General features: G+C 51.0%; 1 protein-coding gene across 2 annotated transcripts in view; it reads left to right on the plus strand.

Annotated features, from left to right (window-relative positions):
- mtor (mechanistic target of rapamycin kinase) overlaps positions 1–16,060 on the plus strand; it is a 102,412-nt gene that overhangs the window by 77,492 nt on the left and 8,860 nt on the right. For both annotated transcript variants that reach the window (XM_036534475.1, XM_036534476.1), the window contains 10 exons: positions 437–537; positions 1,947–2,062; positions 6,022–6,099; positions 7,045–7,152; positions 8,571–8,696; positions 9,575–9,706; positions 10,904–11,019; positions 13,798–13,915; positions 14,479–14,676; positions 15,643–15,743. In XM_036534475.1, the coding sequence (XP_036390368.1) occupies positions 437–537; positions 1,947–2,062; positions 6,022–6,099; positions 7,045–7,152; positions 8,571–8,696; positions 9,575–9,706; positions 10,904–11,019; positions 13,798–13,915; positions 14,479–14,676; positions 15,643–15,743 (1,194 nt within the window). The remainder of the gene's footprint in view (positions 1–436; positions 538–1,946; positions 2,063–6,021; positions 6,100–7,044; positions 7,153–8,570; positions 8,697–9,574; positions 9,707–10,903; positions 11,020–13,797; positions 13,916–14,478; positions 14,677–15,642; positions 15,744–16,060) is intronic.

Here is a 16,060-nt window from a genome sequence, read left to right on the forward strand (position 1 = left end):
GGGAGGGGCACAGAAGTCTGCAACTCGATAGGCCACTTTAATCTGTGAATGAAACACAAGCAGTAGCACTGGGAGACGGAGATATGACTGCAGGACATTCTAAGGGGGTCAGCAGATTGGTTTTTCCTTTGTATTGGAGGATGCAGCAGTGTAGCATAGTAGTTAAGGAGCAGGACTCGTAACTGAAAGACTGAAAGGTTGCTAGTTCAATTCCCCATCGGGACACTTCCGCTGTACTCTTGGGCAAGGTACTTAACCCAGGATTGCCTCAGTAAAAGATCCAGCTATATCAATGGATAACATGGTGTAAAAAAAAAAAAATCTCACCAATGTAAGTCGCTCTGGATAAGTCTACTAAATGCCAATAATGTAATGTAATGTAATGTAAAGGATGTGTTGCGGCCGGGGCTCTCTAAGCTGGCTGTCTGTGTTTCAGGGGTCAGCTGCACCAGCAGTGCTGCGAGGAGTGGACGCTGGTCAGCGAGGAGACCCAGGCCAAGATGGCTCGCATGGCGGCCGCTGCAGCCTGGGGGCTGGGTGAGTCACACCGCCCTACCACCACCGCCCCCAACCCCCCCTCATCCACCCCAAACCCCCCCAAAACCCGCCGCCCCAGCCCTGAGCCGAAGGAGCTCAAAGGACAGGACACCATCAATCTGCCTCACTCAAGCGTGCGCTTCTGCTCAAAGCATTAAGCATACAGTGACCGTTCACTCCTCATTCAGACCGACAGCACCGAGCTCTTACCTGCATCGATGACAGCACCTAATGTAGTGTGACAACTTTAAATGTAGTGTAACAACAAATGTAGTAGGTAACAAATTCAATATGTGTTTTTTTTTTTTTGCATCAGAACTTACACATATTTACATACATGTTACGTGCGTATTACATATTACATTACATGTATACTACATATTTATATACATATTGTTGGTTACACATTCTTAAATTCATTATAAGCTGATGACAAAGCGCAGTGTAGTAATATTGAATATGTACATTGCATTGAATAGTATCAGCTAGTCCTAGGATGTGCATCAAGGCAGATAAATATTAGTAAACCAATAGTGTGCTAACATGCCCTATTTTATGTTGTTTGAGACTGGGTGAAAATCAACTGATTTTGTAGAGCCACTGAAAGGATGAATGAAGACCGTTAAACACAAATCGAGCATACACAAATCTGGTCTTGTATTCTCACAACCGCCATTAAAAGCACTTTTATAGAACTTTGTGTTGCATGGAAGCCAACGGGTAGTTTATGGCTAATATTAATAGCAATAACTACAACATATAGCCTGTATGTATGAGTCTGGTTCTTCATGTTTGTTTGCGGTCAATTTGAAGTGCGCTGACCGAAAGGTAACCAGATCTTAACCCGCAGTGAAGCAGAAAAGCACTTCTCTCGCGCCGCGGAGTCCCGGGACCGCACTTCGGGGATTACGTAACCCCTGACAGGGCCATGTGTTCCTCGCATGTGGTCCGTGGTCTGGTTACCGCGGGAACCCGATCCCCAGCCCCAGAGAGCCGCCTGGTGTCCGGTCGCGCCGTGCCGGCCGCGGTGCTCTGGTGTTCGCACACACAGGGTCTGCTCTCTGAGGAGGGGTTATAAAAACGCAATGAAAGGCTGTTTTCCCCCTTTGCCTGTCATTAGTGGAACAGAAAGCTTATTGTGTGCACAGTGTCGCGTGTCGCTTGACCGCACCTCTGTGTTTTACCCAGGTTAACAAATAACACGTTTGATGTTCGTGTCCTTGGGAGTGTGGAGTCTTTTGAAAGAATTTTTAAAAGAAAGGCATAAAGACTGTTTCATTCTTTGTGTTGTGTGTGTGTGTGTGTGTGTTGTGTGTTGTGTGTTGTGTGTTGTGTGTTGTGTGTTGTGTGTGTGTGTGTGTGTGTGTGTGTGTGTGTGTGTGTGTGTGTGTGTGTGTGTGGGAGAGCAGGCCACTGGGACAGCATGGAGGAGTACACCTGCATGATTCCCAGAGACACTCACGATGGCGCCTTCTACAGGGCTGTGCTGGCATTGCATCAGGACCTGTTCTCATTGGCCCAACAGGTGAGCAGCATTGGTGACCCCTCCCATTGCGGTGATATGACTCAGTTTCACAGCGAGCACCTCTGGTTGGTACGGTATTCAGAACCACGCTTTTCATTGCACTGTGTGGAGAAAATTTTCTGTTGAGTCCCCGAGACATGAGAATCGTTACCTTATGCGAGTGTGCAGATGCCTCAGTGGGAAAGTCATTTGTGGTCGATGTCAAAATGAAAGCGGAATGAAAGGAAACCGTCTGAATGCTTCTTTTGTCATTTTCAGTTGAATATTTATTTGCCCTTATTTTTCCCCTTTTTTCTGCCTTGTTTGTTGGTATGGTGGAAGTCTTTTAGACTGCCACGTCTTTTTGTTTTATGTTTATTATTTCTTTTATCTGATTGTTCTGTGTAATGACTCGTTGCGTGACTGTTCTCAGGAAGACTAGCAGCTGCTGAGGCCAAAGCTAATGGGGATCTGAATAAAGAATTAACTCCCTCAACAGGGAGAGCAACTAGTGCTTTTATTTGTTTAACAAATGGAACTATAATCACACCTTTAGCAACTCCTTCATACAGCCCCATACTCCTGAAGTAGGCACTGTAAATACTCAGCAGTATGTCCCAGGGATTTGAACACAAGACCCTCTGGCGTAGCATCCAGTGCAGTAACATGTCATACTGCCATGGTAAGATCCCATACAGGGCCTGGAACTACCCCTGGTCAGATGCACGGCTTAGGTCTTCAGTTGGTACACCTTGTCTAGGAAAAACTGAGCATGAGCAATTTCAGATTAACCCAGCGTCAACAGAGTCTCTGCTCTGCCTAAACTTGAAACCAGAGCAGACCAGCATTGCTCATCAACGGGACTTTTTCTATTATTTAGTTTGATTAGCGTAAATGCGAATCCAGATAAGGAGTTAAGTTTAATTAGTCTCTGTCTCTGGCTGTCTGTGTTTGGGAAATGTTGAAGCAGATCAAGAATGAAGGTAGCATCGTGCCTTTTATGGTTCTTGAAGAGAACTGTTTGACACTTATAATTCCCATGCAGACACGCACCCATCTGAAATGGAAAGGTTTTTGTATCGAGTGACTTTTTTTGCACAGGGTTAGATTGGGACCCTTCTCCTGTGTCTCAGAGATTTAAACATCCCAGGGTTCCCCGGGATGTTTAAACATCCCCTGCACAGCGTAGCTTGATCCTCCGTGTCACTGATATCGTAGCACTGAATATCTGTGAATATTAATATCCTCCTGCAGATGTGGATGGAATTGGACAGGTCTGCCTTGCTGTTGGTCAGATTGGGGCGATAGAGAGCACTGTGTATCATGCCCATCACCGCGGCAAGTGTCATGAGTGAGGTCATTCAGACTGAACGACTGACAGCACACCTTCTCCCTTGTGCTCCTCACCTCCCAAAAACCATCACGGAGTGTCATGATGACCCCCTGCCTCAGTGGCAGTGAAGCGCACAACCCCCACCCCCCCTACCTGCTGTCTCTGTATGTGCGTGCACCCCACCTGGCCCTAATCAGAGCGTCAGGATCGTGGCGGATTTTTTAAGTATGAGGGGAAAGCCTCGGTTTTCACGAAGGCTCCGCTCCACGGAGACTCGATGGAAACCAGATGTGCCGAAGCTCGGAGATCGCCGAGGGATCGGGACTGTCTTCCGGACACGGATCCGATGGTGACCTGTGCTTTCCCACCGTCGTGCTGGCGCTCTGGCCCTAAACCTGCTCCCGAGTGTGTCCCGCACACAGTACGCCTCTGTTTAAACTCGGAGCGCCTCTGTCACTGGCCTGAATAATGACAGCGTCTGTGCGGTAGGGTTCCGTTCAGGGGACATCATAAAAACTAAAATAGGCAGCCATTTCAAACAGCAGATTCCACATCCTCTCTGGCCTGCCCCGGCAGCAGTCGGGGCAGCGGACGTTCTGATTCGTCCCAGTGCCTTTAACAATGTGGCCGGCCCAGGGTCCCCCCCGGGAAGTCATTTGGGAAGGCTGTGAGTTTTTGACTCACAAAGACGCGGCACGCACGTCTGCTGCATCCCCGGAGTGGATTTTTCAGGGTCTTTACTGTCCCGGAGTGAGGAAGGCGTTTCGCTGTGACTGTCCGGGCTGTGATACACGCTGCTTGCAGGTGTACGCACGGCCTCTCAGATAGTCTCCCAGCCTCACACCGCAAGCACCTAGCTGTCCCAAAAATAACTCCAGGATGCGTACGCGCTTGCAGGAACAGCGAAACAGCTGTCTCACACAGCCTTGGAAAACTTCTCCCGTCCCTCCGCTGTTTCTGTGGCTGAGTAATTACAGTGCAGGAAATGCAAGCCTCCAAATGACCGTAAATCAGGCCAGCTCAAAGAAAAACCCTGTCGCTTTTGTGAATTTTTCACTTCACCGTAAGTGGTGTGATTATGCTCACAAGAATGCGCTCTATGAAATAAAACATGCTTCCTCCTTAAGCATTAAACTGCTGTCTGGCAACAGGCAAAGCTTGATGATAAACTCAGAGACCAAATGGTTTAACTCTTTTAACAGCAATAAAAGTCAGACTGTTTACACTAATTAAACTGAACTTAATTCTAGTATTGCAGGTGGAATATAGCTGGGAATGTTAAAAAAAATGAATAATATAAAATGAAAAATAATAATAATCTGCTTTTTTTAAACATAAAAAGGCAGAAGTTATGACAAGGACCATGATAAAGATAACTAGGGTGGAGTCTCTTCATTATCATTTTTGCTCCAACTGTCTGTTGCTGTAGCCAAGATCAGACCGGCCAGTATTTTGAGGAAAAATAGGTTTCTGAATGGAGGTTATACATTGATTGGAGGGTATGGAAGGTCATGATGGCTTCATATACGTTGTACTTGGTCTTCATCTGCGTGTCTGTGTGTGTAGTCCTCATGTTTGCTGTTCACATGTTGCCATGTTAAAGGCATAGTGTGTAGAATCGCCCTGCACTTTGTATACATGTCACTTCATCAGACTATCCTTTGAAAATATTTTCAGTAATTTAATTTTTTTGTTGAATAACGTGTATCTGATTACAGTTTGAAATCACCAAGCTTTCTCACTAAGTCAGTAAAGTATTTAAAAATGAACCCTGGCATAGCTGCTGAGTTGAACGCAGCGATGTCTTGGTCAAGTCAGCAGCCCACAGAAGGCAATTTCATAAACCAGACTCTGTCCTCCGATCACGTGTTCCCACACGGCCAGGCCTTGGTGCATTTTAATAGCGTTAACAATGCTGGTAGGCGGGAGGGCATGTGGGGCGGCTTGGCCGTGTGTGCGGGTTTAACACCATAGCGCATTGTTCCTGTCGTACTGTGAGCAAGTCCAGAATAACAGGGCAATAAACACGTGCTGGCTATCGCGCTAATTGGTGCAGGGTTGCTTTAGGTGGACTCAGCAGAGCTCCATTAAGGACCCATTTAAACCTCTATAGTCACATGGCCAGGTGTCCGCTGCAGGTGTTTGCCAGGGAGGAGTGGGGGGTACATGCCACTCCACCACAGGCCTGGAGCTGATTGGTTTAACAATACCACCTTGCGTCACCTCTCAGACAGAAGCAAAGCTCCGCTGGGTTTTACTGCTGGGTCTGTGCCTGGGTTAGCACCCTGCCTGCTTTTTAAGTGCACAGAACAGAGTGTGCTTCTCATTGTGTCAGAGCGTGTTTGTGTACTGTATGTGGAGGCGGGGGGGTTAAGCGTGTCTGACTTTCAAGGGAAGAGATGCAAACATGTGGCTGTCAGATGTCCGGCATCAGCAGTGCATTTTTATTTTATTTTGATTTGGGATATTTTTTTTCGACACTGATTTATGGGTGCTACGTAAACAAACACCGAACACGCATTGCGTCTGTTCCGGTTACTGATTGTGATGTCCCGGTGAATTTCCCGCGCTGATTGATGAGCTGACTGGCTGAGTGTTTTGATTACCTGTCTGAGAGTGTTTACCGTGTGTGTTTGTGTGTTTCCAGTGCATTGACAAGGCGAGAGACCTGCTGGATGCCGAGCTGACGGCCATGGCGGGGGAGAGCTACAGCCGGGCGTACGGGGTAAGAGAGAGAGAGAGACCGCTCAGCTCATCACCTGGCTGAGGGGTTAAAGACGTGGGGGGTCTGCACTGCGAACAGTGAGCACAGACAAGGAGAAATCGCCCATTACGTCCTTGCGGTGTGCTGTTATGAATCTGTTCGCTTTTTTTGGCACATCGCATTGTTTTAAGAACAATATAATAGCGGTGCATTTCCCTGCCAGAGAGTTTTATTTATTTTAATCATGTGAATTATTAATGAAGACAGAAGGGGACCTGGGGGGCGATAATTAACTGGGCTGAAAAATACAGAACTGGACGCAAACGCTCACGGCCGGTTCATTGAAATAATACATGTGTTTACCCCTGCGCTGTTTGTCTGCTGAAAGCGCGGTAGGATCGGTCAGTCTGGCCCCTGTTTTGGGTGTTACATAAGAGTCCCGTAAAGATGGAGTGGTGAAGGAAATGCGGTGCAGATGTGCTGGCCTGCGCGGTGCGGGTGACGGGGGGAAAAGCTGACAGGTGCGCTGGACGGCGCTCGGGGAGGGTCAGACATGACGGAGGGACATTACGTGATGAGTGAGAAACGGACACGTTTACAGGGCCGCGTTTGTCACACGGGGGGGTGAGGTAAGGGTGCACACAGGGAGCGGCGGTGAGACGGGGCTGATCAGACGGGCCTCGAGTGCTGACGGCTCTCTCTCCCTCCCTTTACCTCACTCCCTCTTTCTCTACCTCTCTTTCTCTTTCTCTCTCTCTCTCTCCCTCTCCCTCTCTCCCTTTCACTCACTTTCCCTCTCTCCATCTCCTTCTTTCCCTCTTTCTCCCTCTCTCTCTTTCCCCCTCTCTTCTTTCCATCTTTTCCTCTCCCTCTTCTCTCCCTCTCCCTTTCCTTCCCTCTGTCCCTCTCCCTTGTCTCTCTGTCTTTCCCTCTCCCATTCTTTCCCTCTCTCTCTCTCTCTCCCAGGCCATGGTGTCGTGCCAGATGCTGTCGGAGCTGGAGGAGGTGATCCAGTACAAGCTGGTCCCGGAGAGGCGCGAGATAATCAGAGAGACCTGGTGGGAGCGGCTGCAGGTGAGCCCAGCCCAGGGGCATGATGGGAAAGGTGACCTCCCACAAACTGGAGAGGTGGCGGAAAGGAAGCGGTGTGCTGTTCACCCACACTCTGTGACGGAAGAGACTGACGTTAACGCGGCCCTTTGATCTGTCTGCGACTTCCCAGGCGAACACATCCGCACACAGAGCTCCTGTTTATTTCCCTGCAAGAGATGAAAGGCTGCAGAGAGCAAACAGCGATGTCAGTCGGCTTGTTTCCCACACACACGAAGCGGCAGAGCACACCGCTGGGAAGCAGAGCTGTAGCCCAGTGATGGACAGTATGAGCTCTGGCTGTACTCAGCTAACGGTGTCCACTTGAGACCCCCACGCAGGCCTTTACTGTATGTAACTCCTACACAGAGTAAAGCACTCTATGATAAGGCCTTCCTCACTGTTGCAGGTGGGAGACAGACAGACAGACAGACAGACAGGCAGAGCCATTATGTCACGTTTGTCTCTGTGGCATTGGCAGCACCCAACACAAGGGTTCATTCAGTCATTCTGTTATTCAGTCATTGAGATTGATAGACTTTTTTTTATACCGAGACCAGAGCATGAAGGGACAGAATCCTGACGTGTTGAAGGAATGCTTTTCCTACCACGCTACGTGAGTAAGATGTTCTGAGGCGTCCCCCCTGTCTCTCTTGTCTGAGCGGAATTAATACCATGTGACTGACGTTTACGAGAGCTAGTCAAAGATCACACGTCCACCTGTTGCCTAGACACTGGCACAACAAGGAGATATTTACATTACTGCTGGCTGTCTGTGCTCTCGTGTTACGTGAAGCGCCACAGGGGAGGCATTACCCAGCAGTCATAGGGTTTAAAAACCGCTTGATCATTGCACTTAACCCATTCATAAAGGAGGAAGTTAGCACCAGGGGGGCTACAGGAGGCAAAACGCTAAAATCAGAGCCACAGAGTTCCATAGTTTTGTGGACAAGCTCCTTCGCTTAAGTGATTTAATGCCGGATAAGCTAATACATCTGTTAAAGTATGGTCTTCTGTCACAGATGCTGGGATCCGGGTGGCAGTGACCCACGCAGTTGCTTCTGTTCAGAAGAGTTTGAGAAATGACTGTGTCACTGTTTTTTTTTAACGATCGTAAAAGCTTAGGACCGTTTGTGTGCATTTTTGTTGGGTGACTGTGACTTTGCGTGCAATGTAGACCATAATGGTGGGTTGTATATGTGTGTCTGTGTTAAATGTGAGAGACTGCATTGAGTAATGTGGTGTGTGTGTGTGTGTGTGTGTGTGTGTGTGTGTGTGAAAGTGTGACAGTATGAGAGTTTTTGAATGTGTGAGTGTGAGAGTGCCACAGCATGTGAGTGTGTGAATGTGTGAGTGAGTGTGTGTGTGTCTTTGTGTCTGACTCCTGCTCCTCTCCCCCGCAGGGCTGCCAGCGCATCGTGGAGGACTGGCAGCGGATCCTGATGGTGCGCTCGCTGGTCATCAACCCCCACGAGGACATGCGCACCTGGCTGAAGTATGCCAGCCTCTGCGGCAAGAGCGGTCGCCTGGTGAGTCCAGAAACAGCCTGTCAGGCCTCCTGCAGAGAAGCAGCCAGTCAGACCTCTTCCAGAGAAGCAGCCAGTCAGGCCCCCTCCGGAGAAACAGCCAGTCAGGCCTCCTCCAGAGGGAGAAACAGCCAGTCAGGCCTCCTCCAGAGGGAGAAACAGCCAGTCAGGCCCCCTCCAGAGGGAGAAACAGCCAGTCAGGCCCCCTCCAGAGGGAGAAACAGCCAGTCAGGCCCCCTCCAGAGGGAGAAACAGCCAGTCAGGCCCCCTCCGGAGAAACAGCCAGTCAGGCCTCCTCCAGAGGGAGAAACAGCCAGTCAGGCCCCCTCCGGAGAAGCAGTCACTCAGGCTCCCTCCAGTGAAATAGCCCATCAGGCCTGCAGCACCAGGCCTCTGTTTAAGCAAAGCCTCCCAGGGTGGAAAGACTCCAGCTCTCACTGAGACCAAATGAAATCCTAATGGCAGAGATTTGGAGATTTGTTTTAAATGTTTCTCTGGTTTTTAAACTGGTTTATGTTAGGCCCTGATTCCCCACCCCCTCTTGTGGCATAAATATTATTGTTATGTGACTGTGCGGATTTCACTGTGAGTGGAAACTTGGGCCAGTGCCCTCCCGAGCGCTCTCAGAAACACATGGCCCCGGAGGAGACGGTGGGCTGATCTCACGAGTGGACACGAAGCCTTGGGAATGAGGAGCGGGCGAGTCATTACAAAGTAACGTCCTGGGATGCTCCAGTTCCTCCACGGAGGGACTTCGGTCCGCTGTGTGGTGATGGAGTTATTTGTTCCCCTGGTGTTTGAGTCGGCGAAAGTGGACAGAAATGTGTGAACGGTGGGGGGTTGGAAACTCAGCTCTTTTTCTGTCTCTCTGTCTCCCTCAGGCCCTGGCCCACAAGACCCTGGTCCTGCTGCTGGGAGTGGACCCCTCCAAACAGCTGGACCACCCCCTGCCCACGGCCCACCCCCACGTCACTTACGCCTACATGAAGTACATGTGGAAGAGCACTCGGAAGGTAGGGGTCGAAGGTCACGCCGCCACACACTCAGTCTGCCACTCTTCATCCTGCGGTCTTTAAGCGCTGTCTGCATGTGACTACACACGAGCCAGTCGTCTCCTTTTTCTACAGTAGTTTACAGTCGGATTGGGTGGAATGGTAAGCCCATTGCGGGTTTTAATTTCTCGCCGCGGTGTAATGTGAAAAGCGTTCCCTCAGATCGATGGTGGGGTCGCTGAAGAGGCCAGAGCGTGTCATCGTGACGGGCGTCATTAGTAACAAACACAGATTATAAAGGCTGCTCCCCGAAGACCTGCAGACTCGGACAGGGATAATAACAGACGTGATTAATCTCAATGGGCCCCGGAGTAAGAGTTAGGGCTTCATTTGGGGCAGTCGTGTAAACATTACTCCATCAGACTCTCGGGGAGAACCCCCCCCCCCCCCCCCCAACCCGCCACTTCCTCTCTCCCTCCGTCTCCCGGCTCTGAAAGGCTCTCTGCTTCTCCGGTGTCGGCCTCATTAGAGAGGTGTCCCGTCTGGTGGAGGTTACGTCAGTGCCAAGTAGTGGTGCGGGGGTCTGGCGGCTGCAGGGCTCTCCCAGCAGTGGGGGGTTTTGGGGGGGATGGGCGTTCAGCACACAGGAGTCGCGGTCCCCAGACTGGTCCGTCCCACACCAGAGCAGCACCATCTACACGCAGTCTAACACCCTTTGCACATAATCAGAAACAGCTGCTTTCAATCCCTAAAGTACCCTTCCAGGGTAAGGTGGGCAGACAGAGCATAGCTCATTGTGGGTAATGGTCTAATTTAAGGATCTGGGTAAGTGTGGAGTGACAGTGAGGAGCTCTGTTGAGGAGATTGGTTCACTTCCCCTGCCCCACTTTGGGTATGCGGCCATTACAGTTAACGAGCGCCAGCTGGCCAGTATGCTAATGCTAACTCTGAAGCATCACCTTGCTGTAAGTTATGTTAAACGTTAGCGGTGAGTTGTGTTCAAGGTTAGCTGTGAGCTGTGTTAAACGTTAGCGGTGAGCTGTGTTAAACGTTAGCGGTGAGTTGTGTTAAAGGTTAGCTGTGAGCTGTGTTAAACGTTAGCGGTGAGCTGTGTTAAAGGTTAGCTGTGAGCTCTGTTAAAGGTTAGCATGGCTGCTGCAGTCCCTGTGCACTGTCCTGACTCGTGTCTCCCTCTCCCCCTCCTCTCTCTGGCTGCAGATCGATGCCTTCCAGCACATGCAGCACTTTGTCCAGGCCATGCAGCAGCAGGCCCAGCACGCCATCGCAGCCGAGGACCAGCAGCACAAGCAGGAGCTGCACAAACTCATGGCCAGGTCAGGACCCGCCCCTCATTACATTACAGTACAGCACCATCACCCGCGTCACACGCACACATTCACACAGAGCAGCCCGAGGGCCTGGCTGGGAGGCCAGTGGGTCACTATGCAGCCAATCAGTGAAATTCTTACCGCAGATTATCAAGCCCCAGGCATACTAGCTTCATGATTCATCTCCCCATCAGCACTGCTACTATTACACTACAACTGAATTTCCACGTCTGACTAAAGATGTCGTAAGAACAGTACGATAACAACAGCACTGATGGAGCGAATGTTCTGCATTTTCCTTTGTTTGTTCGGTTTGAATTGCGTTCTGGGTTCGTGTTTTCCAGCCCTGATGACTGCAGGGTCATGCACAGGTTGTTCTGCTCTTCCTCTCTGACAGTTACCCAGCCTGGCTCCTATTACCGCTAGCACATTGGTTTTCCTGGCATTCGGCATCTCTTGCTAAACGCTCAGGCTTTTGGCTGAAGGGATCGGTCGGGGTCGGCCTCTCACGGCAGGCAGGCGGGCGGCATAGACCGCTCGCCGAAAACCCCAGACGGGTTCCCCCAGGTGCACGGCAGGTGCGCATCTTCACCGCGGCAGGCACTGTTGACACCACAGAGCCGTAACCACGGACGCTGGCACGCCCCGTTCATGCCCAGGCATTACTACATTACGTTACGTTATTGGCATTTAGCAGATGCTCTTATCCAGAGCGCCTTTCATTGGTTACATTGGTTTTTAACAATGTTATCCATTTATACAGCTGGATATTTTCCGAGACAAAAGTAACTTGCCCAAGGGTACAGCAGCAGTGACCCAGCAGGGAATCGAACCAGCAACCTTTCGGTTACGAGTCCTGCTCCTTATCCACTCTGCTGCACCACCACCCCAGTGAGGGTCCTGCACTGCGCACCCCATACTCTCATGATGAGGGGCAGGTTGCTCTCCGCTCTCCTGCACCCCCCCCCCCCAGGCCTGATGCCTGGCTCCTGTCAGCTCCCTCCTGCCCTCGTCTTTCAGCTGCTGGGGTACGAAGCGGTGCTACCGCGACTTGCAGGAGGTTCACAGAGAAGCCGGCAGGCCCTCTTCACATGCAGAGGGGCGTCGGCGGCGAAGGGAGCCGCTTGCACACCCAGAGGGGCAAAGCCGAAACTGAAGAGATCTTTGAGATTAATGACACACTACGTCATCCCAGCGGTGCGTTTCCTATCGTGGGGATGTAAAGCACCCGCCCGCAGGGGCTCTTAAATCACAGATGTCACGCAGCAAGGATTTTCGGAAGTGTTTGCTTTACGCTCTCCGCTGGTAAAAATCTGCATTTCCTTTTTTTTTTTTTCCCTTTGTTTGCCTGAAGCCACTCCGCATAAAAAGCGTGAATTTTACAGACTGGTCCTCCGCGGTCTGTAATCCTCCCTTTCGGCTCCAGTAGAGGGCAGGGAGGGTGTCGCATGTTACCCCGAGCCCTCAGACGGGGGTTCGGCAGCAGAAACACCTGTCCGATCGTCATTAGCGCCTCTCCTCCAGACAGCCTGACATACTTTCACCAAATCAGGTCAGTGCAGATAGGCATCGGGGAAGGGCGCACACCTGGTTCCTGCAGAAATATTTCCGAGGAATCCCATGTTATTGTAAGTGTTATTATCACGGGGAGACGGCCAGAGGAGTCATGATTAGACCTGCAAGGGCCTCCAGAGCAGTGGAAAATGATGGAGGCAGACCATCAGTCCCTGGTCTCCACTTTCGCCTGTGTCCTCCAAGCTTTTCCTCAAAGCAGAAACTTCAGTCAGACCTCATATTTTCCCCAAGCAGATGCAGATGCATATGCATTAAGCCGCACTAAGATTAATTATGCAAGGCATTACAGTGTCCCGTACAGTAAGGTGCCTGGCGTGGCGCGTGTTTTGCGGAAGGGAGTCGATGTCATGTGTCAGGCGGCTGGCAGACGGAGCTGTGTTTCTCTGTCGGGGCCTTGTGAGAGATGTCTGTCCACAGGGGAGAGGAGAACACAGTCATCCTTTATGTGTCTGGCACAGAGAAATGAACCCTGCTGGTCTGACTCCTTCGCCAGTTTCCCGAAGATTGATGGTAACAGGGCGAAAAGCTTAAGGATGTTGGCAGGACAACGCCACTCCTCTGATAATAACTCACCGCGTGCGTAATTGAACAAGGCATCCCAAAGCCTCCTTTTCAGAAGCTAATAAACTGCAAATGATGTTAAAAGTATGATGGATGTCCGTGCGTGCAGAGATTCCATGTGGAAATGACTCTGTCCTGAGCTTGATGTTGATTACTGTACTCTCGCTCCTCGGCGCAGTACGCCTGCAGTCGGTGCAGTCGTAACTTCATTTCCGACGTTATCGCATTTGTTCTTTTGTTTTGCCGCTGGGAACAGAGACCGTGAAGAACAGTGGTAGCGGAGGGGAGCCATTCATAATTCACCAGGAAGCTCAGCTCCAAATCTGGGCCTGAGGCCTGTGCCGTTTCATCCTTTTATATCGGCCAAATGGAAGGGAAGGGGTATGTTTTTTTTTTTTAAACGGGGGCAGGCACGACGTCTGGCCGGGCAGGGCCTCTGGGGCATCCGCGGAATTCTCCGGAACGCATCGCCGGGTTTTAAAGAAGGAAGAGCCTCTGGCCAGGAGGGGAGAGACCCGGGAGCTGCAGCTGGCTCTCGTAAGAGTGCTGGATCCGGTGGCCGTGAGCGTGGTGGTGGCACGTGGGCGGGAGTGGCAGAGTGCTGGCGGAGATGTGACCGTTCCCCTCTCTCCCCCCTCTCCCCCATAGGTGCTTCCTCAAGCTGGGTGAATGGCAGCTCAGCCTCCAGGGTATCAACGAGAGCACCATCCCCAAAGTGCTGCAGTACTACAGCCACTCCACCGAGCACGACCGCAACTGGTACAAGGTGAGGCCGGGCGCTCGCCCGCCCGGAGTTCGCTGGTGTCCTCTCTGGGTGTTCCACGGACTGTAGGGTTTTGGAGATGTGGAGCAACAGGTCATTCTGGCTCCAGTCGAATCAATAGCTCCAGCTAAGTGATGAAGACTTGTGCTGTAACAAAGACCAAAAACCCATGGATCTCCAGTGGATAGCCTTGCTTTAGGGCACGAGGTTTTCTCACATATTCAGTGAGTAAACCCAAAGCATTCACACTCTCCCCATGTGGATCCTTTCTCTAATGCCATCTGACTCATGGAATTGGTGTTCTGATGTTCTGCTCCACAAAGGCCTGAAATTCCTGTCTGCACTCAGGAAATATCTGTGTATTACTCACTTTCTTCACATTGAGATGAAAAGTGTTGATGCCAGTTATTATTTCTGAGAATGTAAGCACGTGGATTTTATTATAAAGGGCCTCTGTGCCCTGTGTATAGTTTATGTATAAATTATGGCTTGTGGACATGCCATAGCTGATGAGCGTGTGCGTGCGCGCGCGTGTGCGTGTGTGTGTGCGCGTGTGTGCGGGGCAGGCCTGGCACGCCTGGGCGGTGATGAACTTCGAGGCGGTGCTGCACTACAAGCACCAGAACCAGGGCCGTGACGAGAAGAAGAAGCTGCGGCACGCCAGCGGGGCCAGCGCCAACAGCGAGGCCAGCAACAGCGACAGCGAGGTGGACAGCAGCGAGCACAGCCCCGTGCCCTCCCCCGGACACAAGAAGGTCAACGAGGTGGGGCGTACTGCCTGTGCAGCGTGGGGTGGGGTGTACTGCCTGTGCAGCGTGGGGTGTGCAGTGTGGGGTGTGCAGTGTGGGGTGGGGCGTACTGCGTGTGCAGCGTGGAGTGTGCAGTGTGGGGTGGGGTGTACTGCGTGTGCAGTGTGGGGTGTGCAGTGTGGGGTGGGGTGTACTGCGTGTTTGCAGTGTGGGGTGGAGTATACTGTGTGTGCAGTGTAGGGTGGAGTATACTGTGTGTGCAGTGTAGGGTGGAGTATACTGTGTGTTTGCAGTGTGGGGTGGAGTATAGTGTGTGTTTGCAGTGTGGGGTGGAGTATAGTGTGTGTGCAGTGTAGGGTGGAGTATACTGTGTGTTTGCAGTGTGGGGTGGAGTATAGTGTGTGTTTGCAGTGTGGGGTGGAGTATAGTGTGTGTTTGCAGTGTAGGGTGGAGTATACTGTGTGTGCAGTGTAGGGTGGAGTATAGTGTGTTTGCAGTGTGGGGTGGAGTATACTGTGTGTTTGCAGTGTGGGGTGTGCAGTGTGGGGTGGAGTATACTGCGTGTGTAGTGTGGGGTGGAGTATAGTGTGTTTGCAGTGTGGAGTAGAGTGTGTGCTGTGTAGAGTAGGTTGCAAGGACTACAGGGTGTTGTGTGGAATATAGAGTATATAGAGTATGGTATATGGAATGTAAATTAAGCTGTGTTGGATGAAGTGTTTTGTGGAGCACAGAGTTTGTTTTGTAATGTGAGTTGTGTAAAGTATTATGAGTAGAAAGCAGTCTGTGTTGTACAGAGTATGGAGTATAGGGTATGCTTTTGGTACAGAGCATGGTGTGTAGAGTATGCGGTATGTTATCTGGGTTATGCTGCTGCCATGGTGAGTATGGTGGGAGGAGTGTACGGTACGAGTTTCAGATCATGCTGCTGGTGTAGTGTATGGTGTACAGTGTATGGAGTGATGCTGTTGGTCTGCTCCTCAGGACCTGTCTAAGACACTGCTGCTGTACACAGTCCCTGCTGTCCAGGGCTTCTTCCGATCCATCTCCCTCTCCCGGGGAAACAACCTGCAGGATACCCTCAGGTTGGTCTGCACGCCCCGATCGCACTGAGATACTGCACAGCACTGAACACACTGAAATACTCCACAATGCTGAACGCATTGCGATAGAGCACAGCAGTGAATGCACTGAGATACTGGGCTACAGCGTGAACAGACTGAGATAGAGCACAGCAGTGAACGCACTGAGATACTGGGCTACAGCGTGAACAGACTGAGATAGAGAACAGAAGTGAATGCACTGAGATACTGGGCTACAGCGTGAACAGACTGAGATAGAGAACAGAAGTGAATGCACTGAGATACTGGGCTACAGCGTGAACAAACTGAGGCACAGAAGG

Source organism: Megalops cyprinoides, chromosome 7 (genome assembly GCF_013368585.1).
Source record: "Megalops cyprinoides isolate fMegCyp1 chromosome 7, fMegCyp1.pri, whole genome shotgun sequence".
NCBI lineage: Eukaryota > Metazoa > Chordata > Actinopteri > Elopiformes > Megalopidae > Megalops > Megalops cyprinoides.